General features: G+C 38.4%; 6 protein-coding genes and 1 pseudogene across 9 annotated transcripts; 4 read left to right on the top strand and 3 right to left on the bottom strand.

Moving 5' to 3' along the window:
• LOC104755054 (probable ADP-ribosylation factor GTPase-activating protein AGD14) lies at window positions 376–6726 on the top strand. The gene is made up of 13 exons (XM_010477376.2): window positions 376–749; window positions 1136–1197; window positions 2070–2157; window positions 2245–2306; window positions 2428–2524; window positions 3790–4185; window positions 4307–4846; window positions 5153–5245; window positions 5328–5414; window positions 5543–5629; window positions 5926–6058; window positions 6198–6240; window positions 6412–6726. The coding sequence occupies exons 1-13, from the start codon at window positions 651–653 to the stop codon at window positions 6464–6466; spliced, it is 1842 nt and encodes a 613-aa protein (XP_010475678.1). The 5' UTR covers window positions 376–650; the 3' UTR covers window positions 6467–6726.
• Window positions 8209–10133, top strand: LOC104755056 (annotated as a pseudogene).
• LOC104759122 (probable F-box protein At4g22165) lies at window positions 10720–12075 on the bottom strand. The gene has a single exon (XM_010482090.1). It carries the CDS (start codon window positions 12073–12075, stop codon window positions 10720–10722), a length of 1356 nt encoding a protein of 451 aa, XP_010480392.1.
• On the bottom strand, window positions 12867–13378 carry LOC109130181 (putative defensin-like protein 228). Its single transcript, XM_019239383.1, has 2 exons — window positions 13260–13378; window positions 12867–13149 (listed from the first exon to the last, which is right to left on the bottom strand). The coding sequence occupies exons 1-2, from the start codon at window positions 13327–13329 to the stop codon at window positions 12953–12955; spliced, it is 267 nt and encodes an 88-aa protein (XP_019094928.1). The 5' UTR covers window positions 13330–13378; the 3' UTR covers window positions 12867–12952.
• Window positions 14070–15790, bottom strand: LOC104755057 (presenilin-like protein At1g08700). The gene is made up of 2 exons (XM_010477377.2): window positions 15376–15790; window positions 14070–15304 (listed from the first exon to the last, which is right to left on the bottom strand). Exons 1-2 carry the CDS (start codon window positions 15698–15700, stop codon window positions 14268–14270), a joined length of 1362 nt encoding a protein of 453 aa, XP_010475679.1. The 5' UTR covers window positions 15701–15790; the 3' UTR covers window positions 14070–14267.
• LOC104755058 (F-box protein SKIP24-like) lies at window positions 15845–17754 on the top strand. 3 transcript variants are annotated; one of them, XM_010477379.2, is made up of 5 exons: window positions 15845–16178; window positions 16266–16439; window positions 16693–16855; window positions 16949–17150; window positions 17482–17754. In XM_010477379.2, the coding sequence occupies exons 1-5, from the start codon at window positions 15940–15942 to the stop codon at window positions 17535–17537; spliced, it is 834 nt and encodes a 277-aa protein (XP_010475681.1). In that variant the 5' UTR covers window positions 15845–15939; the 3' UTR covers window positions 17538–17754. The 3 variants fall into 3 exon arrangements, with proteins under 3 accessions (XP_010475681.1, XP_010475680.1, XP_010475683.1); XM_010477381.2 differs by having other exon boundaries at window positions 15848–16178; window positions 17485–17753; XM_010477378.1 differs by lacking the exon at window positions 17482–17754 and having other exon boundaries at window positions 16949–17313.
• On the top strand, window positions 18177–24338 carry LOC104755059 (serine/threonine-protein kinase EDR1-like). Of its 2 annotated transcripts, XM_010477382.2 has the most exons (13): window positions 18181–18693; window positions 19039–19461; window positions 19831–19934; window positions 20018–21105; window positions 21353–21393; window positions 21855–21923; window positions 22371–22471; window positions 22558–22636; window positions 22731–22829; window positions 22927–22995; window positions 23120–23169; window positions 23783–23959; window positions 24051–24338. In XM_010477382.2, exons 1-13 carry the CDS (start codon window positions 18268–18270, stop codon window positions 24133–24135), a joined length of 2811 nt encoding a protein of 936 aa, XP_010475684.1. In that variant the 5' UTR covers window positions 18181–18267; the 3' UTR covers window positions 24136–24338. The 2 variants fall into 2 exon arrangements, with proteins under 2 accessions (XP_019095319.1, XP_010475684.1); XM_019239774.1 differs by lacking the exons at window positions 22927–22995; window positions 23120–23169; window positions 23783–23959; window positions 24051–24338 and having other exon boundaries at window positions 18177–18693; window positions 22313–22471; window positions 22731–22786.

A 24353-nucleotide genomic window follows, 5' to 3' on the forward strand; every position in this document is an offset into this window, starting at 1 on the left:
TATGCAATTAAAGTGTAGAGAGATTATTGTATAAGTTAATTTCGTCAAAAACATTAGGGTTAAGTAAACACTAAGACGATCATTATATGTACTTTACTACCTTTTTCGTTTTGGTTTAGTCAAACGTTTTAGTACTAGTGGTTAGTCACCTAACAGATGATATAACCATCATAACGAACCATATCTTAAAATCGAATATATAGTTTTTTTTGGGTTCATATAGATTATAGACTATAGAGTATGCATTGTAAATTTTGTTTTGATTCAATAATGATGGGTGTGGGTCAGGCAAAAAAGCCCACACACACATCAGATAAAGACGAATTAAAGGGAAACAACATGAGATTCTTTCTTCTTCTTCTTCCCTTTTTCTCAATCAAAACAAAAGGATAAAAAAAAAAAAAAGGCGTTTCTTTTTTCTCTTTCTCTATCTATCATCATCTCTTGTGAAATTCAAATTCGAGAGAGACCATTTGAAAAATCCAGCTCCCAAAATCGTTGATTTATCAGCGACTTCAAATAAAAAAACCCAACTTTTTTTTCCCCCAATTTCACGAAATCGCTTCCGTGAGTCAATCTCATCATCATCTGGGAACAGAACACTCTTCGTTTTTTTTGGGGGCTTATTTGTTGAAAGCGTCTAAAACGATATGATGGGAAGTAAAAGAGAAGAAGAGAGGAACGAGAAGATTATTCGTGGGCTTATGAAGCTTCCCCCTAATCGTCGTTGTATCAACTGCAATAGCCTTGTAATCTCTCCTCCCTTACACCCATTTTTAGTTTCTTTTGTGGGTTTCCCTCAAAGGCCTAATCTTGTGAGTGTCTTTTTTTGGTATCAACTGAGTTTTTGAACTGATGGGTTTCTTTGTTATTGTGTTTGACTTCAGCTTCTTCTTCTGTGGTTATCATTTGAAAGATATGTTTTTTTTTTTTTTTTGGGGGGCTTTCGTTTGCTTGCTTTGATTATGTCCCTTGACGGGTTCATTAAGTGAAGTTAATCTCAAGTGATCTCTACTTATTTCCGAATACGGAAATCGAAAGCTTAGTTTTTTCTTTCATTCATTCGTGTGCCTTTAGATTTTAATTTCATTCCAGCTATTATAGTAAGGATTGATACTACTGAATACTGATGCAGGGACCTCAATATGTTTGTACAACTTTCTGGACTTTCGTATGCATGGCTTGTAGCGGGATTCAGTGAGTACCCTTCCTCTCTTTGCCAACTATTCCTCACCTGCCTCTCTGTTTCTTTTCTTATCTGATCATTTTTCTTCTATACATCTTATGCTTTCTTTCCTGATTTACTTTATTGTCTTACATTTACGGTTCTGTTGCTGGAATTTTGTAAAGCGGCATTACTTAAACCTTTTTGTTCAGGTCATTGAATATATTTCCGTAGTTGATAACTTGATATTAGTTAACGGAACACTCTTTGTCCAATTCATTGAATGTATTTCCTATGTTCATCCCACAATCAAGTTTTCTGCTATATTATAGCGCTATTGAGTGAATACTCACTTTACATTTCTGCAGACAAGACTAACAAATGATCCCCTAGAAACAAGGGTGATGCATTGTCTTACAATATACACTTTATCAAAATGTTTGATTGTTTTTCTGTGCTTTAATTTCGTTCTATGCACCTGATTACATTGTGAGCTAAATTTTCGACATCATTATAGTTGGTGGCGGACCTGTGCGTGTTATTTTATTACTCCTCTAACTTAACAACATAATCTTAATCTATTATGTGGCTCCCTTTTTATTTGTGTGTCTTCTCTTGATTTGGTATTTTTGTTTTTTTTAATGCAACTCTTATATGAGACTGGTTTTCACGGAAAAGGAAATATAGGTTTATGTATTATGAGCAAGTTTAATCTTTGGCATCTTTCATATGCAGTTAATAGGTTTCTCTTGATGTATATTTTTGAGTTTAGGGTTGTGTGGTGTACTGTGCATTTTTGTTTCGTATCTAAAGCACACTGCCATGATGTAGTGATGTCCCCACCTTTTCTTTATCTCTCATAGTTTCAGTTTTTCACCATTGATTTTATTTGAATAAACTACAGCCGTGAATTTACTCATCGTGTGAAGTCTGTATCAATGTCAAAGTTTACTTCTCAAGAAGTTGAAGTACTTCAAAATGGTGGTAATCAGGTAGAATCGATGCTATAGTCTCAGTTCTTAAATGTTTCTGGAGATATATGTTTCCCTATGTAGCTTATGAAAGTTTTCCATTTTCAGCGTGCCCGAGAAATATATTTGAAAAATTGGGACCATCAACGACAGAGACTTCCGGAAAACAGGTTTAAATAATTAGCTTTCACTGGCGTTCATGATTAAGCAGCAAAGATCATGGTTTCTTTATATCGAAAATATGATCTGTTTAAACTCCATGAACAGATATTGATGTTGTTTCTTTGGCAGTAATGCAGAAAGAGTTCGCGAATTTATCAAAAGTGTGTATGTGCAAAAGAAATATGCAGGTGCAAATGTTACGGACAAGCCTCTGAAAGATAGTCAGGCAAGATAATCTAGTTTCTTTTTCGTCATTTGAAAAATTATAAAACATAGCTTGCTTCATTTTTAGGNTTAATCTTTGGCATCTTTCATATGCAGTTAATAGGTTTCTCTTGATGTATATTTTTGAGTTTAGGGTTGTGTGGTGTACTGTGCATTTTTGTTTCGTATCTAAAGCACACTGCCATGATGTAGTGATGTCCCCACCTTTTCTTTATCTCTCATAGTTTCAGTTTTTCACCATTGATTTTATTTGAATAAACTACAGCCGTGAATTTACTCATCGTGTGAAGTCTGTATCAATGTCAAAGTTTACTTCTCAAGAAGTTGAAGTACTTCAAAATGGTGGTAATCAGGTAGAATCGATGCTATAGTCTCAGTTCTTAAATGTTTCTGGAGANATTTTAATTTCATTCCAGCTATTATAGTAAGGATTGATACTACTGAATACTGATGCAGGGACCTCAATATGTTTGTACAACTTTCTGGACTTTCGTATGCATGGCTTGTAGCGGGATTCAGTGAGTACCCTTCCTCTCTTTGCCAACTATTCCTCACCTGCCTCTCTGTTTCTTTTCTTATCTGATCATTTTTCTTCTATACATCTTATGCTTTCTTTCCTGATTTACTTTATTGTCTTACATTTACGGTTCTGTTGCTGGAATTTTGTAAAGCGGCATTACTTAAACCTTTTTGTTCAGGTCATTGAATATATTTCCGTAGTTGATAACTTGATATTAGTTAACGGAACACTCTTTGTCCAATTCATTGAATGTATTTCCTATGTTCATCCCACAATCAAGTTTTCTGCTATATTATAGCGCTATTGAGTGAATACTCACTTTACATTTCTGCAGACAAGACTAACAAATGATCCCCTAGAAACAAGGGTGATGCATTGTCTTACAANGTTTCTTTTTCGTCATTTGAAAAATTATAAAACATAGCTTGCTTCATTTTTAGGTAAAATCCTATATCCAAAACAGCAATGATTTGCTAAAATGTATTTAGGTATTTCATGAAACTTTTGGTCTAAGTGTGTCCTATTGCTAGTACCTTTCTTTTTCATTTTAAGAGAAACAATTATACTTGAAGTTTCTTATCTAACAATGTTAGGTTTTATCAATTTTGCTCTGAGGCTGAAGGTTGTCATATAGTTCTTCTAATATCTGATGCTTATAATTTCTGTTTACTTGCTATATATTCAACATGTGCCTGCATGCAGAGAACATTTATTTATATTTCTTTTCCCTGTAATACAACTGACAGGACCATGGAAGTTCTGAAGATATGACTCGACGGGCCAACTCGTATCATTCTTACTCCCAAAGCCCTCCTTACGATTATCAGTATGAAGAGCGCCGTTATGGGAAAGTACCCTTGGGATTTGCCGGCAAGTCTGCTTCAGTGAGAGGTCTTCATGCCAAAGCCTCTAGTTTTGTATACAGCCCTGGACGTTTTAGTGATCATATGTTTGAAGACCAATTCGCAAATGAGGGATCTGCTCCAAGGGCTTCAGATTTTTCTGTGTCAAGTGGAGGAGATCCGTTCAGGTCTGATACACAGTCCCCAAACTTCCAGAAGGAAATTGAATTTCGTAGTCCCCAGTTTCACCATTCAAATGCCCCTCCAAGTGAAAATTTATTTCCAGGCAGGCAACATCAGGTAATAACAACCTGCCTCCTCTAGAATGCTTGTTTGTTACATTTGAAAATCATCCGCTTGTGGAAAAAGTGAGTTTACTGATATTCCAACTTCTCAATCTTTCTTCAATTTCTTTCTCTAGAGAACTACAAGTGGCTTAGGGGAAGGCGTATCTGAAAGTACAGGAAGCCAGCAACCTTCAATAGCACCCCGATCTACTACTGTTCCTTTAGTAGCAGAGTCGACAAAGGCTCCTATTGATTTGTTTCAGTTGCCAGGAGCGCCAATGGCTCAATCTGTCAATACAGTTCAACCTTCAATAGCACCCCGATTTCCACCTACGAATGTTCATCAACCTCCACAGACGTACTCATCCACCCCGACAGATTTGTTTGCTGGAAATTTGGGCCAGCAATCTACTTCAAGACTGCCAGACTTGTCTGCACCTAAGAACGAAGGGTGGGCTTCTTTTGATAATCCCATTCCTGCTGAACAATCTACAAACGTTATTAGCTCCTCTGGAGCTCCCCAGTTGGAAGTAAAAGATGAAAGAATCCCACAGCCTAGCACAAGCATGCAATGGCCACCATATCCATCTGTTGTGGACCAACATGCTTTGTCGATATCAAGTCCATGGCAGGATGATCTCTCGGATGTTGCTAAAAATGTTGCCGTTACCCCGGTTCGTCTTAATTCTCTATTCTGCCTTTTCGATTACACCAATTCGGGTGCAGCATGAGAAAATAACTAGGAAAGTGCTTGATGTGCTATCGCATCCTAGACATTGAAAATGATACTTCTTTTGTTAATGAAAATGATCCAATTTATCTTGGCTGGGCGAATTCGCTGGTCTCATGTTGTATGTATGTAGTTAGGCAAGCTGTAATCTGACAAACTAAATACTGTAATTAGCATTCCACAGTCACAAGATTAGCATACATACTAGGGAATGTGATGAACTAACTTTTACTCGGCGTGTTTTAAGCAGCCGTGGAATGCCTTTCCCGACTCTATTGAGGCCAACCCTTTGGAAAGTGGTAGGAATACTCACCAACAGCATTTGGAACCACAAGTTGTAGAGGTTGTTCCCTTTTCCCTTTATCATGTCAGTGTATTCTGGATTATCTCACTATTGATTCCTCAATGATTATGACAAGTCACAGGAATTAAGCAATGGTGTCACCCAAACAGCCACATTCCCTGCTGGCTCTTCTGGTTTTGATTTTCCAGGGAACATTGCCATGGCACAAGTATACTCCCCTCTTATGGTTCCAGTTATCTTTGCTGTTTTCTCCTATACTCTTATCGAGTGTCGACTATCTTTCAAACTTCCCTATCCGTTTTCTAGTCTTTGATCGATTCAAATCTTCATTCCCAGGAAGAAGCTTGGGAGCATGTAAACGAACAAAAGTCAGCTAATCCATTTGATCTCCCGTATGATTCCGAGTTTGACTCAAATGACATGGTATGTAGATCCTTGTTCACAGATATTTCTTGCAATCAAATTAGATCTCACACCATCATTTGTATGCAATGGTGTAATGTATTAAACCAGATAACCTCTGAATGTAGTTCATTCAAAGCTCATCTTAGCGTAGAGTTTGATAATATTTGCAAAGTGTCTATGGCATTATGGTTCATTTGGTAAAACACAACATATATTGTGGAAGATGCCCTACATTTACGTGTGTATATATTATACATCAGTAGAAGCCTTGCAAATACTATGATTGACTTTGTCATGGTTGTATTTAATGCCAGTTCTTAGACGTGAGTTCGTTACAAGGGGCCCTACCTGATATCCAGACACTACCAACCTTCCTTAATGGTGCACAACCATGGCTCGTTCTAGATTCTGTACCCTCGTACTTACCTACTCCAGCAGTCGGGCAAGGTGATATTAAATTCGCGCTATAAATTATACCATTTTCTGTTTATTACAGTCCTGCAAGAAATTTAGCTTCTCACTATGTTGCATGAAATATCAAAACACAAGTGAGTATCCCATGTTCAGCCCCTTCAAACTTGTGCAGGTGGCGTAGCATGCATGGCAGGGGAAGCCTCATCTCAACTACAGTAAGTTTCACAGTGTCATAATGTAATCTTCACTTATATGATTCTGCAATGCGTTGAATGAAGAATTTATGATAGTAATCTACCATAAATAATATATGAAAAAATCATAATCTTTACGTTTTGTTTCTCTGTGGAGCTTATCTTTTGTCTTATTGCCTAACATGGATGTAGGAATTCTGCTGCACAAGGCACTGTTGCTTCTACTGGAGGCAATCCATTTGCTTAGTCACACCTAATTCTGCTTCATCGTCTTCTTCAGCTATGCGTAGATGCTTCATCTTTCTTGTTCATCTTCTAATTGATGCCTTCTATAAATTTGTTTTTATTCCAAAAGAAGAAACCAGCCTTACTGCGCAATGTGTTTGTTTCTTTGTTCGGAACCAGATTCAGCTGTATGTTACCTTTGATTTTTGAGTGTATTTGCAAGTGGACATACAAACCAATTGTGAAAGCGTTGAGGGTTGCAGTACCTTTTGTAAAGTTTCATCTTTTTATCAAACGGAACAAAATCATTGAATAAAAAATGCAGTCGCTGACAAACAATATACAAACCAATTGTAAAAACTAGACTTAGCAAATCCTAAGCTCCAACAAGGCCTAGTTGAATAAGAAGAAGAAGATCCGAAGATCGAGGAACAAGTAAACTTCATGAAAGAGAGAAGTTTGTTACAAAACTCAATTCAGTACAAAGAACTTGATTCATCAGATTAGATATTCTGATTTTACAAGTAAAAAAGATTGAATATTCAAACCAATTAGGAATTGCAAATCTAAGCTACGAGTCATAGTAATAGCTCACCTAAGCTCCACCAATCCCAAGCTCATTTTGTACCGCAAGAAGTCCATTCCTAATGATATTGTTGAGACGTGTTGCTAATTCCACTGTAATCATCCCCATAACATTGTCGTCACCAAAACAAGCCGACCACTGTTCCTCTGAGATAATTGATAAATGTGTGAGAGAGATGGTTGAGGCTGTAGATGGACCGGGCATTTTCATAAACTATCAACCCTCGAATTTGTTCAGAGAATGGCCGTGGCATTCGGTTCAAAATGTTCAAGAAGTTTTGTCGTACTTTGTATACTCTACCTTCTCCGTCATCGTAATCCACCGTGGTAAGGGGTTCATCTTTCCCGATCTTTCTCACCCTAAAGACCTTTAACACAGTTCCAGAATGCATTTTGCTCATCATCTTGGTGGTTCTTAAACCAGAAATAGAATCTTGTTCGGTAGCGGCAAAGCTTTCAATCCACAAGACTCTGTTTTTAGAAACCTTCGTCGGCGGATACCTTGGGTGAAACGAAAAGAAGGTTCTAGAAATCTCCGGAGGATTACTACCGGCGAGAAAAACCGTTTCCGCCGATGAGCAAGCGGCTAACGTGAGAAGCCCTGCGTCGGGAAATTGCCGAGACATCGCTGGTCCAAGTCTGTTTGTAGACAACCGTATCTTCACGGGTTCGGGTTCTTCAAGAATCTCATCAGGACTAGTGAATACAGAGATAGTTTGTGATGTTCGATCGTACATCGTAAAGATCTTCCTTGGGTTCCTTGAAACTTGGCTTGATGAATTGACAACTCTCGTGTCTACAAAGAACGATCTTTCTGAAGTACGTTTCATACGAATTAGGATCGTGGAAGAAAGGATGGCAGATTTGCTCGAGAGACTATAGCGAGTAGGAGTAGCCATTGTTTTCTTTTTCTTGGGCGGTATAGTAACAGAAGGAAGAGAGAGGGAGTAAGTAGAGAAGAAGACTGGTTTAAATACTAGGAGAATGGGCCCAAATAACGATTATAAGGCCCAAATCGGAGAGCTTCTCCAACGGGGCCTCTCTTATCAAGCCTCTTATGTTAAAATTGAGCCAAAAAATAAATCAAAAACACAGAAACTAATTTCGGATCAAAAAGAGGCAGCTCTTATTGATACGTGTCAGCTTCTTGTTCGATGATGTTTTAATATTTAAAAAAAAAAAAAAAAGTTATATCGACACAGTTTTCTTCTTCCTTCTCTCTCTCTCTTTCCCGATAATGTCTGTGTGAGATCGACCATCAGAACGACAATCGGAGGAGATGTATGGGTTATCTGAGGTGATCGGACGTTTTAACATCATCTCCACCGTCGCCGAGTTACAACGTCGACTGTGGTCAGCGAATCGGCCAGTCGATTCATGGAAAACGATGAGTCTCCTCCAGCAAATCGAAGCTTATACAATTGTTATGGTACGTTTCTATTTCTGTTTGTATGAATTAGTTGTTTAGAGATTTGGGTATTTGATTTTGAAAATTAGGGTTCTTCATACCCTAATTTATTTATATGATAGGCATGATGATTAAACTTAGGATTAATGAAATTATCCAGAGACTAATCGTAATCTCGTTGCCTAAACTCATCTTCAATCATCTCCTCCGAGAAAAAAAAAAGAATGGTTAATCCAGAGACTAATCGTAATCTCGTTGCCAAACCCATTATAGAGATTCATCTTGAAGGCAGTTTGTAAAAACGAGTTTGATAGAGAATCGCAGAATTTTACGATTTCAAAAACATTAAAAAAAGTCTGATTTTTTTCTTCTGGTATTTTCTTTTTCAGATGATGATGATGATACGAGAAGCAGAAAAGTCGGAATAGAGATGAAGAGACAGAACAGGAGAGCATTGAGTGTGATTAACCAGAAACTCGTTGGTTCAAAAGCTTATCCTTGCGTTGTTAACAAGAGAATAGGCTTATCTCACTACATTAACTTAACCCTCTCTCTCTCTCTCTCTCAAATTCTAAAGCTCGTCTCTTTTGTATCCATCTCTGTTTAAAGATTTCTTATTTCTTTGGATTTTATTGATTTCAGGAGAAAACAAGAAAGCTGTGAGAAGAAGAAGCTTGATTCATTACATCCCTCAATTTCAAGGTCAGTAATGCTTTGGAAAACCTTTCTCTGATTTTGTTTTTGGCTGAGAAAAGAGAGAAGATCTGAGATTGTTTTTGAATATGTGCAGACCTCAAGAAGAGACAAAGAAGCTGAAACCATCGCTTCCAAGTAGTAGTGGTAACGAGTTCGGTGATTGTATATTCATTGATGAAGAAGAAGGGGAGAAGAATGAAGCTACATTTGACCAACCTATGCCGATGTCGTTGGAAGAACTCTACATTGAATCTGATCCTATGGTAATTTTATCTTATCAATCATTTACAATAGATCTTTATAGCTTGTAATGCATTTTTTTCTCTGACATCGAAAACCTCTCTGTGTGCAGGAGAAGATTATGCTTAGTACTTTACAATTCAATATGTCGTTACGGACGCAATACCCTTTCTTGAAGATGTTCCTTAAGGCAGCTCAATCAGACAAGAAGGTAAATCAGTTAATCTATCAGTGACTTGTACGTAATTTAACATATACTCATCAAACATTATGAATTACAACTACCTTGTTTACTTCGAAACAGCTTGAGATCTTGGCGTCGTTCTTGATCGAGCTTGCCTTGTGGACTACGAAATGCTTCGGTATTCACCATCCTTGCTAGCCGCCACTGCAGTGTACACAGCTAAATGTACAATCCATGGCTTCAGTGAATGGAACAGCACTTGTGAATTCCACAGTCACTACTCAGAACATCAGCTCCTGTAAGTCATTATTATCCATTTGCACAAAAGGGAATCCTAAAAGGTTGATCTTCATAACGAAATCACATACATAAACTGATCTTTGAGTGGATTTGTGTTTGTTGTTGCAGAGAATGTTGTAGAAGAATGATAAGGCTGCATCAGAAAGCAAAAGTTTGGCACAAACCAAGATTACAACTAATCTATTATCCCATTTATGATTTGTATTCCTATTTTTACTATGCTTTTATAATTTGTAAGTTTAAAAAATTATGAAATGCTATTATTTCTCATTTTCATTTCATAAATAATATTTTTGACAAAAAATTTTCTTTCAAAATGAAGAATCCCAATAAGAGGCTTCACCATTGGAGAAGCAAAATTTTAATTAGTCTTTCACAAATTCTTATTTTCAAAAAGTACAAAAATATTTTCTTAAAAAATTTAAAAACCTCAAAATAACATCCTCAACGGTGAAGCTCTTAAGAGGTTGGCCTCTTGGTCATGTTGAAAATGCTTTTGACGTTTTATGTGATTGGAATAGTTAAAACATCTGAACAAACCATAGATTGCAAGCGGGTCTTTTTACATGCATTATCGGCAAATTGAGGACAAGTCAAGAGAGAAAGAGAGAGAGAGAGAGCAGTTGACACAAGTTAAACATTTTTGTTCGTAAGTAATGATGGCCTATAAAGGAATCGTCCACCTACCCTCTAAATAACTAGAGAGAGCCGTATTTCAAGAAAAAAGAAAAACCAAGAGGACATGATCATCTCTAAAGAGTTTCAGTTTCTTTTCAACCAACTTGACTAGTTTTAGAGCCATATCTAGCCAAAATGAGCCTACCAAACTCGTCAAGTACTAGAGAAACACAAAACCATGATATCAATACTTGTAGCTGAAACCTGGCAAGAACCATCGCGCACAAGAGTATAGCAGCGACGAAGAAACAGACTGGTGCGGTCGTTCAATCGTCTCTGCCTTGAGATTAAAGACAAAAATATCATCCTCTTTGTCATCCTGACCAAGGCCACTAAAGATGGAATTGTGATTGATTCCAAGGCCACTAAAATAGATGGAATTGTCATTGATTCCCTCAAAGTCTATGGCAGGCACGGTGACACCCAGATCCAAAAGAATTGCCTCGCCATCCAAATAAAGAAGCCTCTCCCACTTTTTCGTACATGAACACATCTTGTAGATGCAGAATGACCAGGTATCGAGGCGTGTCACTACGCTCACGACCATCAGGACATGTCCACTTACTGTGACGACAATGCTAGTCTTCTCAAAAACACAAAGTCCTAGGCAAGACTCATGACGAAAATCGTCAAAGGAGAATGGAGCAACATAGACAGCATCAGTCTCAGGAGCTTTTAGGGGAATTAGGCCGTCTCCAGAGATATCAAAGATTTGGATAGCACCATAGCGATAGACGTAAAGCTTATGATGCTTGTATACCATGTCAGAACAGGGAGAGCCGTCGGGAAACTCTCTCCACGAGTGATCGCCTTTCTTGCAGATCACGGCACATTGTGTGTCAAAGGGCCACGTAGGTATCTTGAAAGAGAAGATAACTAGATAGTCTCTTGCTTCCTCGTCTATCCATAGTCGAGGGGAATTGATTTCCAAGCCTATAGAATCAGCTTCGTAATATTGATCAGATGATCCAGTCAGCTGTGTAGCGTGGAACTTATCATCTACGATCCGCTCGAGTTTTGTCTTACCACGTTGTGACTCCACGGGCGGTAGATCGATCCTCTGGCCGGTTAAAAGGTTAACAATGTAGAGATTAAAGAGAGGGTTTCGCATGAGGAGCCAGCATCCATACGTGGCAACACACACACCACCCACACCCAGATCCTGGCTTATGCTGTACAGCTTGTCTTTTTCCTCGGGATTGAACAACTTACAGCGATTCATGTTCATGTCGTCTTCATTATTATTAGGGAATATAATTAACCATGGGTCTTGGGATTTTGGAAGGCAACTTCTCGAAGCAGAGAGCCAAGCCGAACATGTGGATTTAGCTCGTTGTAAATCGCGGAGGCTGAGTCGTTGGAGAACAGAGTGGATCAGATCCGGAGGAAGCTCAGACCAATAAAGGCAGTTTCTTCTCTTCCTAGCCTTTTTTTCGCGCCGTTCATGATCATAGCTAAGAAGTTCAGCCAGGGACATAGATGAAAGCTTTGCCTCTTCTCTCCGCCGTTTCGAATTACTAGTCTTCTTAAGCTTAAGCATGGTGTTTTGTCTTTATGACAAAGTGATTTTACCAAAGAAAAATTAAAGAGAATTAAATATAGACAAGAGAAGGACCCCTTATATATATACTATTTTTTATTTATTTAAAACCAATTTTACCATGGTTTAGATATGATCGAATCAGACAAAAAAATAACTTTCTTTAAAATAAAATAAAATAAAATAAAAATAATGCAAGAGCCGCTAAAACATCGGTTACACCCAGTGCGAGAGTCACTGAATATCAGAATTTCTTAGAAAAAAAAAAGTTTTACCCAAAAAAAACTGGTAAATTAATGATAGGTTGCCAAAAAAAAAAAAAGCAACGATAATTTAGGTTAAAGTGTAAGCAGTTTTATTAGTTCAGTTCAGATTTTATAAAAATTAGAATAAAAAAAAATTGAATTTGGGTTTGATATGGACCATATGGTGCAAATGCACTTCCTTTACTGGGTCAGCGGCCAGGTTACTTGACTGAAGACTAGATGCCTCCTGATGGAGCAGTGTACCAACTTCTCAATCTTTCTTTTTCTGAAATCAAATTTCTACGTTAAGAGAAGTAAATCTAATGGAAGTATCAGATCAGTTGACAATAATTCCATGACAGATCAAGTCATAACGCTTACTTACATCTAGAACAAATTACATACAACTTTAACAAAAAAAAAAAAAAAGAAAAATTTACATACAACGTAAAGAGGTTGAGATACACATATGCACCTTTTTCAAAGTAGAATTAACTTATAATCATATATAAGTTTACAATTTTTTTTAAAAACAAAAATGGACGACTTCTTTTTTAGTTACCAAAAATTCTTACAACTTGTTAATTGATTCATTAATTAGTACAAGAATTTTGGTTATGGATATAAATAAATTAGCAAGGGCGACTGCAATTGCAAAGACGATGGTGAGGTAATTTAGTTGAAAAACGAATAACGTTAGTACATTGGCAAAGATCATATTTAAACTTCTTGTTTTTGAAATCGCCTAAGCATGCCTTGTTTCCATCATTCCCGCATGTTCCTTCATACATTTGATTTATGTGACACCTCTTGTTCGCAGCTTCCACGTCTTTTTGTTTTATATCAACAGTCAACAAACAAATCGAGCAACACAAGTTTGATCATTCTGTATTCCGCAAACTGATGAATCAAAAAAAGAGAGAGATTATAATATGTTACCTTGAATATAGCTAAAAACAAGAAACATGAAGACACATGAAACCATGAGTAAGATAGCAGATTTCATCATTCAAAAGGGTTGATATAATTAATTAGGTTTTCTCAGTTACGTGAAAATATTGTGGTCTGTCTTAAACTTGTAATTTTATTGTTATAAATATTATCACTAGCTCGTAATAAATATAGAAACACATACGATAAAAATAGTTGTTTCGATAAAACTTGTGGAAAAGAATAAAAAGAGAAAGTCAACGAGATCAACTTGTTCTCTCGTTCATTAGTTTTTAGAATATTCTTCTAAATAATAATATTTTTTTTTGGTGTTGTAATTTTTAGATACTTAGTTGAATATAAATTAGATAAAGAAATTACATGTAGCAAAAACGTACGTGGTAGACTGGCTGTTGGAAATTACTCAAACTGAGACATAAATCAAAATCCTATGTAAAGTTTCAGTTTTTTTTCCAGAATAATAATGTAGAAATCTACGACCGGTTTGGTATCCGGTTTAAGTTCTGGTTTGGAGGGTTATTGAACGAATATGAAAAAGTAAAACTAATAAGTCGGTGTTAAAATAGTAAGTCCGGATGCGCACATCCCACATCGCGTCTTGTGAGAGGGTCCGTGGACTGTCCTATAAATTAATGCATCTATCTGCTTCTTTACAATCATAAGTCATAACAATTAATTGTGCTTAATTGACGTCAAGACTCTCTGTGTCTGTGTGTAGTGTATATGTACGAGAGATGAGACTTGAAGGAATTAAGATACCACAGATAAATCCTAAAGTTTTCAGTCAAACACCTGAAATGTCTACAAACACATACTAAAATGATCGGCTTCAGAGACTATCAATCCATTTTACATAAGCTTTTTCCCATAGAATATTGCTCAAATCCCTAAAAACATATTTGCTTCAGTTGAAACAGCATAAGGTGCAATACATGGATAAAAACAGCAATCAGGATATCATCATCTACTTGTTTCCCTAGATTTTTTTCTGGTTAATCAGAACATCATCAAATTAGTTGTCATCCCAACAACAAACGGCTCCATCAGTAACCGCGTCAAGAAGTAGAAAACAACACCCAACATGATGGATATGGGAAGAGCAGGCAGAGCTCGGTTGTACACAGCCAACAAAATAAGAGTGCACCCTAGTCCCGAGATGATCGCAAGGTAACAGGCGTATACCGTCATCAGATCATACATTGCTGCCCTACCAACAAGAACACTGTAGAAAATAAAGTCTCCAAGACCAAGTTTTATGCCTCTATTTGAAATGTCGACAACGTTATCCGACTCCTCCAAACCTCTTGGTTCTTCCCTATTATCTCCCCAGCCCATCAACTCAACAAGAGGAGACATTTCCTCATCCATAACATTATCTCTGTCTTCGATATTTCCTCTGGTTCCAACTGCGGTTGACTGCTCTGAGGATATGGCAACCACAGGTGACCTCTCAACAACGTCTCTGTCTTCGTTACCATGACCATCCACATTGTCTATATCCCTCACAGCAACAGCATTATAATCCAGATTATGAGAATTTCCCCTTCCAAGTTGGTTTGCATCATGGTTCCGTACTGCTTGCAGCTCAACTGATCCAGAATCTGAAACCCCACCAGCACCACCACCAACCAAAGCCCTTAAACTGGAGCCACGGTTCCTCCCTTGGTTTCCCGAGGAGACAGTGGGCCTAGCTTCATAAACCATAGCAGGAAGCTCCTCATCTCGGCTTGAAGCCAGCTCCACCAAGAGCTTAAGTGGACCACCAGGTGCCAAAACAGCAACCAAATCATACAAAGCTAAAGCCACCAAGATAAACCATGTAGTCCATTCAGGTAATTTAGTAAACCAAGCTGCAACAACAATCCCCATAACAACCATATAACACTGTCTCATCACAATTGGTATACCACCAGCAAACACTGACAACGTCCCCAGGATGGTGAAATTGAAAAGCAATATGAAGCAGGTGACTGAATCAACAGGAATTGAGAAATGCTGGATTATCGATAAGAAGATCGCACCTCCCATCGTACCTGAGACACACAACCACCAACATTGAATTCGAGTAAAACCCTAAGAAGAAGAAGGAAACGAAATTGTGTACCTAAGACGAAGAAGGCGGAGAAGCGCATGTAATGCTTGAGGAAATTGGTGAAGTTGTAGTAGAAGAGGAGAACAAGGATGAAAGTGACGGCGGCAACGAGGACGACGAAGACGATGGCGTTGAGAAGACTACCTTCAAGCTTAACGGTAGCGGAGTCAGAGGGATTCTCGATGTAAATGAGATTGGCGGCGGTACGGATCTGAGGGTCGGAGGTAACGGAGAGAGAGTAAGTGAGAAGGACGACGAGGAACATGCAGATTGAGACCGGAGCCATCACGCCGATAATCTCAACTCCGAGAGAATCGAGTATACTAGAAGAATCCATCGTTGTCAATAATATTTGAGAGATCTTTGGATTGGCTACGCCATCTTTGGGGTTTCTAGAGGAAGAAGACGAAGACGAGAGAAGAGGAGAGGGTTACTTCTGTGTGACCAGCTCCTTTTATTTTTATTTTTAATTAAAAAAAAAATTAATTTTGTCGTCTTGTTGAAACCTAACAAATTGGGATTTAAAAAAACTCTCCGATCAACCCCAAATTGGGATTAAGAACCCTAGAAAGAGAAATGTCGGCGAACGAAATACCCGACGAGCTATGGAGAAAGATTCTAGAGATTGGGGTTAAGTCCTCAGCTTTCTCTTACAAAGATCTCTGCTGCATCTCCATCTCCTCTCATCGTCTCCGCCGTTTGTCTTCCGATGATTGCTTCTGGGACCTTCTTCTCTTTCATGATTTCCCCACCCACATCATCTCTGCTTCCTCTTCTCAATCTCAATCTCCCACCAAGTTTATCTACAAGACTAGGTATATTGTTATTTGATTCAAATTTGTGTGTTATTAACTTATTATGAGGTTCCTTGTGTTGTCACTGAGTGTGTGTGTGTTGGATAGGTTTGAGAGGGATAAGGAGAGGAAATTAGCTGCCCATAGGAGAGCTTTACTCAGGAAGGAGAGTGAGATTTCTGAATGGAGACGGAGAATTCGTGAATTGGAGTCTCGGTTATCAGAAGAGGCTGATAGATTACAGTCTGCTTCTCTCGAGTTTTCTAATTTGCACAAAGTGAGGTACACCACTAACTAGTCCCTCACCTGGAGAACATTACTGTAAATTTCCAGAAAGTTTTCTCTTATGTTTCTTGTTTGTTGTTGTTTTAGTTTTTAATAAGTTCTGACTCTAAAGGAGGAGATGATTGTATATTGTTTTGTGACAAGTTTGAAAAGATGATTCTTTTGTTTGATCAAAGTGAAAATGAGATTGGTCATACTGTTCTTGCCTCATTCATTCCTTACTGATGTCATTTGTTCTTGTCTCTCGCAGGCAAGCATCAGTAGCTCTGAAGGTTTGGCAGCCAGAGATCGTACGTGGCAGACAAAAACAATTGGTTGAGCAAAACGCCGTTCCTGTTGAGGGTCGTCTGCGTGCAGTTGAGATGGAGATAAAGTTGTGCAAGCAGCAAATCATGGGTGTGAATAGGGAACTTGTGAGTATCAAGTCAGGGAATTCCAATCATTGTTCCAAACTTCCTCTGGTTGACTTTCTAACTCTCTTATATTGTTATTCTCCGTAATTGCAGAGGGAGGTAAAACACCGATTTGACATAGCCATAAAAGAGCTAGAATCCATGAAGTATCATCCTTTACGAGATTACAACTCTATAAGTAGTGGAGACCAAGGAAGTAATAGCAAGACGAAGAAGTTGAAAACGAGCATTAACTATAGTGGTGGAAACCAAGTGAGTAATGGCAAGAGGAAGAAGTTGAAAACAAGAATTAACTGTAAGTTTATGAACATTTCTCACTTTTCTTCATGTACTAGTGTTGCCTATTCTTACCGTCCAAATATTCTCCATGAGTGTGTTCCTGAAAATCTTATAGTTCTTCAAAGTGTGACACAATGTAGTGTGGAAGAGTTTATGCCGATTTAGACTGTTTGAAAGTATGACATGGAGCAATACAACCTCAATGAGTAATTTAAAAGCAAACGATGGATGTTTAATGTTTGAACTATAGATTTTACTTGTTAATCTTCGTTATCTTATCAGTGGTATCGATTATGAGTTCCTTTTTAATTTACTTACGAACACTTGTTGCCTGGATTCCGGTAAAGCAGTTCCAGCAATACACAGAAACGAGGACAAGCTGTTACACTCAGAATCAGAATGATGGTTGGCTGCCCCATTCCACACATAGACACAGAACGCTGTAGTAGTAGTAGTTGTTGTATTGTTTCTTGTTTCGTATCCAATTAGATTTGCAGGAATAAAGCTGAAATTTTGTCACAGAAGAGAATTTGCTCTACTTTGTAAGTTTTGGTTGATATGTAGGTATTACAATATCATGAATGAAGATAAATTTGTTTAAGAAACTAAAACCGGCTTGTCTATGTCAAAAGCTCTGTTCTTATCTACCTTCGTGTAGTGTGTTTTTACTGTTCCCGTTAGTCCTCTTTAGTACTTGAATGTGTTGATATGGAAGAATGCTAAAGAATGGTTTCATGATCGTACTCATGCTTAGTTTGGATTCCGGTGCGGAATCTCCCGCTCAAAATCTGCCAAGAACCACCTATATGGATTTTACTGATACTGTGATACATGTCGTTTTCACTTTGTAATTAAGTTTTACTTTTTACATTATTTTTTAACCCTATTAGCCGCGTATAGAAAATTATAGCGTGTGGGTCCTGAAAGCAACGTGTCACATTTTCTCCTAAATCCTTCATCTTAATTGGATAATTTAACAAAAAAGGTCAAAACAGTGGCATAATCGTAAATCCGGGAAACTTAGTCCCTCCCCATTCCTTTTAACTCGCCGGCTTAAGTTTCGTTTCCGTCACTCCCACCACTTTTTTTTGATTTTGACCAACGGAAGAAGAAGAATCTGAAAAGAGAGACCGATGAAGCATATTTTCAAGAAGCTACACAGAGGTGGGAATCAAGAGCAGCTGAATCGAACCAACGATGCTGTTCCCTCTTCTACATCCGATCAAAATCGGATTCACGTTTCTTCTGCTAATCCTCCTCCTCCTCAAGCTACCCCTTCTTCTGTCGCCGAAACGGTTCCGGTGACCGCACCTGCTTCTTCGATGACTTCTCCTTCTCCTACTGCTGCTTCCAACCGTGCCGATTACATGTCGTCCGAGGAGGAGTATCAAGTTCAGTTAGCCCTAGCGATCAGTGCTTCGAATTCGCTGTCCAGCGAGGATCCGGAGAAGCATCAGATCCGAGCGGCCACGTTGTTGAGCTTAGGAAGCCATCAACGGATGGACTCTAGGAGGGATTCGTCGGAGGTGGTGGCCCAGAGGTTATCGAGACAGTACTGGGTTAGTCTTCTTTCTCTTGTTATCTAGGGAAATGCTGAATTCTCTCTTTGTTTGTTTTCGAGTCTCGAGTCATAAACAATTCAAGCGGAATTTAACATTCCATGGTTGTGGGTATTCTTATTGAATTACTGGATTCCATAGCTAATTGAATTTCAGATTGAATTGCATTGCTCCTTTACTGATCTGTATGCTAAAGAAGCTTCTGTCTGGTGATTTTTGTTGTTGTTGTTGCACCTGCTTAGCTTTGTTTCCTCTAATCTACCTAACTATGTGGGCCAAATGTCTTGCCGATTTGGTACTGCCTACATGATCTTACATGAATAACATGTTTTGAACGATTCCTAGGAATATGGAGTGCTTGACTATGAGGAGAAAGTTGTCGATAGTTTCTACGATGTGTACAGTCTATCCACAGACTCAACAAAGCAGGGAGAAATGCCATCGCTGGAAGATCTTGAAAGCAATCATGGAACCCCTGGCTTTGAAGCTGTTGTTGTAAATCGACCTATTGATCCTTCCCTGGATGAGCTGCTACAGATTGCACAATGCATTGCACTGGATTGTCCTACTACCAGTGTCAGTGTGTTGGTACAGAGGCTGGCTGAACTTGTCACAGAGCATATGGGTGGATCTGCGGAAGATTCCAATACAGTGTTGGCAAGGTGGACTGAAAAAAGCAGCGAGTTCAAGGCAGCATTGAATACTTGTGTATTCCCTATTGGATTTGTAAATATTGGTATCTCTAGGCATCGTGCTCTGCTTTTCAAGGTAATTTTCTAAATCCTCTTCTTGGATTTACTCTCTTGGTTTATCATACTTGTGGCTAGTAATGAAATCATATGTGAAGAATGACTGAACAAATCTCTTTCGCTGTGAATTGAATACCAAGCTTTTTTGGTTGTGTGGATTTAAAGTTCAAAACCTTTTCTTTTAAATATTTAATGAGAACCTCTTGCGTTGGATTCTGCCCTGAGTCACTGCTTGTGGTACTTCAGTATCAACTGATCTCTGTTAAGTAAATCTGAGTTAATTGATTGCCTTCAGCCTTGCCTAAATCAGATATCTACAACTATTTTTTCGCACCTAAGTAGATAATTTTGGAAATTGATCGTGGACAGTTTACTTCTGCCAATGTAGGTTTTGGCAGATAGTGTAAGGTTACCTTGTAGGTTGGTAAAAGGTAGCCACTACACAGGGAATGAGGATGATGCTGTGAACACAATAAGACTGGAAGATGAAAGGTAATTGTTTGACCTTTTCACTATGATTCCAGTAAAAAAAACTATTTTTTTGCACAAAAGTAACATATCTCCTCTCTTTTCAGAGAGTACTTGGTTGATCTTATGACAGATCCTGGGACGCTTATACCTGCTGATTTTGCAAGTGGTAAGGATTATACCGTTGAGTCATATAACTCACATGGAAACAACTTCCCTACAGCTCAGTTGTCAAATGACATCAAGCATTCAGCGCCAAAGGTGTCGGAAGGTGAAGGCAGTAGTCAGAGTTCTATGGCCCACAATAGTTCGTCTTTGAATAGAAGGCCAGAGGCTGAAAGGACAGATTCCTCAACCCCAAAGTTGGCCCCACTTCGGAACGTAGATTTGAGCGCTTCACCTTCTAGCGTACCGAGTTCTAGTCAGTTGGAGAATATTTCCTCTACAGCAATTGCAAAGGGAAATCGAGGAGCCATAAATGACTGTTCAAGAACGAATATGAATATAGTTCCATACAATCAGAACAGTGAGGAAGACCCAAAAAACCTTTTCGCAGACCTGAACCCATTTCAAAATAAGGGAGCTGACAAGCTGTTTATGCCCACTAAATCAGGTTTGAATAGTGTTGATGATTTTCATCAACAAAAAAATAATCCTCTGGTTGGTAGATCACCTGCACCAATGATGTGGAAGAATTACAGCTGCAATGAAGCCCCAAAGAGAAAGGAGAATCTTCAGCTCCATCGTGAACCTCGTTATGGAAACTCTAATTCCTCATATGCTACCTCCAGCTCCAATGGAGTTGTTCCATCAAATGTGCCTGGCAGAGACAATATGACATTTGTGTCACCGGTTGCTGCTTCACCACCCTTCACATCCCCTGGAAATCAGTTCACACCAAGTATGGTGGAGGATATGAACAGAAACACCAACGATGAACTACATCTCCAGCATAATGCTGCTCATGTGGTACATGGACACCAAAAGGATGAATCTCATATCCACGATCATAGAAAGTACACAAGTGATGACATATCTACTGGGTGTGATCTGAGGCTTAAGGATCACGAAAGTACAAGTTCATCTCTTGATTCCACATCTTACCGGAATGATCCTCAAGTTCTTGATGATGCAGATGTTGGTGAATGTGAAATTCCTTGGAATGATCTTGTTATTGGGGAGAGAATAGGATTAGGTAATGTGATCTGCCATTTATTTTTACATGTTTGAAATATTAAACTACTTAGTATTTGTTTTCTTCCCTTTTCTGACGGCAACTAGTTAGTAGTACTGTATCTATTGGGAGAAAACTTTTATAGCATAGCCCCTTTCTACCATCTACATTTGCCTTTTAACTAGAATAGCTATGACATTAACACTTTAGGTAGCATATAACTTTTTTTGGAAATCAGTTGTTCTAATGCTTATTTTATTGTGGTTAGGTTCCTATGGAGAGGTCTATAATGCCGACTGGAATGGCACGGTTAGTTTTTTTATAACCTTACAGTTGACTTCAGAAGATTAAGGAGCACGCATCTGGCTGTTATCTGGAACTTCAAAATTTATTAGCCCGTAGGATTTGTTAGTGCTTAGAAGACTTAAAGACAATATTTAATGACTGAGTTCAAAGAGCTAAATTGCAGCGCCTAAATGCATGTTTTGTTATTTTTAATAGTCAAACAGTGATTGTGTTCTTTAAGTGAATCGTGTTTGAAGAGCACTTTTAGTTTTAGATAGGCTTGTTTCAGTCACTAGCCACAAATGCATCAGGGGCCTCCATGATATTACTTTGCATTCTCTCATCAGTATAAGCTCTTGTCTTGTTACTTTTCAATAATTTTCGTGATTTAAACTAGCCTTCTGTGTCTGCCCATGCTGATTTTCTTCACAAAAGTAGAAGGTTTCAACTTTAATTTTCTTCTTCTTTGTTATGGTTGGATTTAGGAAGTTGCTGTCAAGAAATTTTTGGACCAGGACTTCTCAGGTGCTGCTTTGGCCGAGTTCAGAAGCGAAGTAAGCCATAAATTCACTAGCGTTGTTTTACTAGTATTCTTAGCTGCTAGTGATTACGATAGTAAATGAGGATATTAAATTAGGTCAAAAATCTTCATTACAAGAGGCCAATCAGGGAAGGGATAGCTTACCTTTTTTATATGATCTCACTTCTTAACTTGGGCAGTATCTGGATGGCACAATCAAATTATCACTAGTAATGATTGTGTGTAGTTTATATTGTATGTAATCCTCCAATGTAAGCATAATGGGTAGAATCCATAGTAGTGAGGAGCCTTTGGAACCTTTTCATAAGATTCTCAAAGCTAATTCTTGGGATCAGGGATTTCTGCTGAAGGAGGTTACTCATTTATTTATTTTGGTTGTAACCACTATGGCATACGTTGCAGCTGCTTATATTCATGCCTTTGGATTCCCACTCTTATTTTCAATATTCCGTATCTGAAGGTACGTATCATGCGAAGATTGCGTCATCCAAATGTTGTATTCTTCCTTGGGGCTGTTACTCGTCCTCCAAACCTTTCCATCGTCACAGAGTATCTGCCAAGGTTTGTTTCATCGTCTTGTTATGAAATCAATTGCATATGAGATTTTGAGCACTCAACGACTTTCTTCTGTAATTCTATAATTGTAGAGGAAGCTTGTATCGAATCCTTCATCGGCCCAAATCTCAGATTGATGAGCGGCGGCGAATAAAAATGGCCCTTGATGTGGTAAAAAAATAGATCCATATATCAAATTCCATGTCCCCTGGCTTATTTAGTTTAAAATAGTCACTAAAATTCAGATCATATTATTACTTTTCAGGCAATGGGGATGAATTGCTTACACACCAGCACACCAACAATTGTTCATCGTGATTTAAAAACACCAAACCTTTTGGTTGATAACAACTGGAATGTTAAGGTAAGTAGACATTATTTTCGAAGCTGTCCAACTAATAGACTTGTTTACTCTGATGTCATATGATTAGATTTTGTTTTTTATCTCACTCACCTTGCAGGTCGGTGATTTTGGGTTGTCTCGCTTAAAGCACAATACCTTTTTATCCTCAAAATCAACTGCTGGAACGGTGAGAACACAAATCTCCTTGATGTCACTGCTGTTTGATAGACATCCAAATTTCCAGCTGGCATGCTCGTAATTTGGGGGTATTGGCTTATTTCTCTGATCACATGCATTCTTAATTTTGCTAGCCCGAATGGATGGCTCCAGAAGTTCTACGGAATGAGCCATCAAATGAAAAGTGAGTTAGCTTAGAAGCTCAGTTCTGTACTTTGGCTCTACTTTACTCTTATTTTCACCTTTTCCCAAGGAGAATTGAAAAAAATGGCGGCTGGTTTTTCCGCAGGTGTGATGTATACAGTTTTGGGGTAATACTTTGGGAACTAGCAACATTGAGATGTCCATGGCGAGGAATGAATCCAATGCAAGTAGTTGGAGCNCTAATAGACTTGTTTACTCTGATGTCATATGATTAGATTTTGTTTTTTATCTCACTCACCTTGCAGGTCGGTGATTTTGGGTTGTCTCGCTTAAAGCACAATACCTTTTTATCCTCAAAATCAACTGCTGGAACGGTGAGAACACAAATCTCCTTGATGTCACTGCTGTTTGATAGACATCCAAATTTCCAGCTGGCATGCTCGTAATTTGGGGGTATTGGCTTATTTCTCTGATCACATGCATTCTTAATTTTGCTAGCCCGAATGGATGGCTCCAGAAGTTCTACGGAATGAGCCATCAAATGAAAAGTGAGTTAGCTTAGAAGCTCAGTTCTGTACTTTGGCTCTACTTTACTCTTATTTTCACCTTTTCCCAAGGAGAATTGAAAAAAATGGCGGCTGGTTTTTCCGCAGGTGTGATGTATACAGTTTTGGGGTAATACTTTGGGAACTAGCAACATTGAGATGTCCATGGCGAGGAATGAATCCAATGCAAGTAGTTGGAGCAGTTGGTTTCCAGAATCGTCGGCTTGAGATCCCCAAGGAACTTGATCCTGTGGTGGGAAGGATCATCTTGGAATGTTGGCAAACGTAAGTGATTGAAACAAAACTGAAAACACTCTTGAGAATCTGTGCCCAAGTGAATAATGTCGGTTGATTTATGTTTTTGTTGTTTGGGCAGGGATCCGAATCTGCGGCCATCCTTTGCTCAGCTGACGGAAGTGCTGAAGCCTTTGAACCGGCTGGTGCTTCCTTCACCACAGTAATTGGCAAAACTGTGAATATGTGAAAGAGAGTGGTTTAATCAATCATATAGTAGAGTATATTGCCTCTGGTGCTGCGCAGAGTTATTATTATTACACATAAGCCAGCCTAGAAAATATTGAGGAATGTAAATGAAATCAATGTACACTATGTTTCGGTGTATTTGCTGCTATAGGAAAAAAGCCGCTATGCTGTGCTTATATTATTTGTTTCTCCCAAA

This window comes from Camelina sativa, chromosome 17 (genome assembly GCF_000633955.1).
Source record: "Camelina sativa cultivar DH55 chromosome 17, Cs, whole genome shotgun sequence".
NCBI lineage: Eukaryota > Viridiplantae > Streptophyta > Magnoliopsida > Brassicales > Brassicaceae > Camelina > Camelina sativa.

What these genes read in the sequence shown, in the direction of transcription:
- LOC104755057 (XM_010477377.2), bottom strand. Translation starts at nt 15,700, where the DNA reads ATGGATTCTTCTAGTATACTCGATTCTCTCGGAGTTGAGATTATCGGC. An exon ending in CTCCGCCTTCTTCGTCTTAG is followed by an intron (nt 15,305 to 15,375) that starts GTACACAATTTC and finishes TGTGTGTCTCAG; the next exon opens with GTACGATGGGAGGTGCGATC.
- LOC104755059 (XM_010477382.2), top strand. Translation starts at nt 18,268, where the DNA reads ATGAAGCATATTTTCAAGAAGCTACACAGAGGTGGGAATCAAGAGCAG. An exon ending in GGTTATCGAGACAGTACTGG is followed by an intron (nt 18,694 to 19,038) that starts GTTAGTCTTCTT and finishes AACGATTCCTAG; the next exon opens with GAATATGGAGTGCTTGACTA. An exon ending in ATCTTGGAATGTTGGCAAAC is followed by an intron (nt 23,960 to 24,050) that starts GTAAGTGATTGA and finishes TTGTTTGGGCAG; the next exon opens with GGATCCGAATCTGCGGCCAT.
- LOC109130181 (XM_019239383.1), bottom strand. Translation starts at nt 13,329, where the DNA reads ATGATGAAATCTGCTATCTTACTCATGGTTTCATGTGTCTTCATGTTT. An exon ending in TGTTTTTAGCTATATTCAAG is followed by an intron (nt 13,150 to 13,259) that starts GTAACATATTAT and finishes TAAAACAAAAAG; the next exon opens with ACGTGGAAGCTGCGAACAAG.
- LOC104759122 (XM_010482090.1), bottom strand. Translation starts at nt 12,075, where the DNA reads ATGCTTAAGCTTAAGAAGACTAGTAATTCGAAACGGCGGAGAGAAGAG.
- LOC104755058 (XM_010477378.1), top strand. Translation starts at nt 15,940, where the DNA reads ATGTCGGCGAACGAAATACCCGACGAGCTATGGAGAAAGATTCTAGAG. An exon ending in AAGTTTATCTACAAGACTAG is followed by an intron (nt 16,179 to 16,265) that starts GTATATTGTTAT and finishes TGTGTTGGATAG; the next exon opens with GTTTGAGAGGGATAAGGAGA. An exon ending in TCTAATTTGCACAAAGTGAG is followed by an intron (nt 16,440 to 16,692) that starts GTACACCACTAA and finishes TGTCTCTCGCAG; the next exon opens with GCAAGCATCAGTAGCTCTGA.
- LOC104755054 (XM_010477376.2), top strand. Translation starts at nt 651, where the DNA reads ATGATGGGAAGTAAAAGAGAAGAAGAGAGGAACGAGAAGATTATTCGT. An exon ending in TTCCAGGCAGGCAACATCAG is followed by an intron (nt 4,186 to 4,306) that starts GTAATAACAACC and finishes TTCTTTCTCTAG; the next exon opens with AGAACTACAAGTGGCTTAGG. An exon ending in TACTCCAGCAGTCGGGCAAG is followed by an intron (nt 6,059 to 6,197) that starts GTGATATTAAAT and finishes AAACTTGTGCAG; the next exon opens with GTGGCGTAGCATGCATGGCA.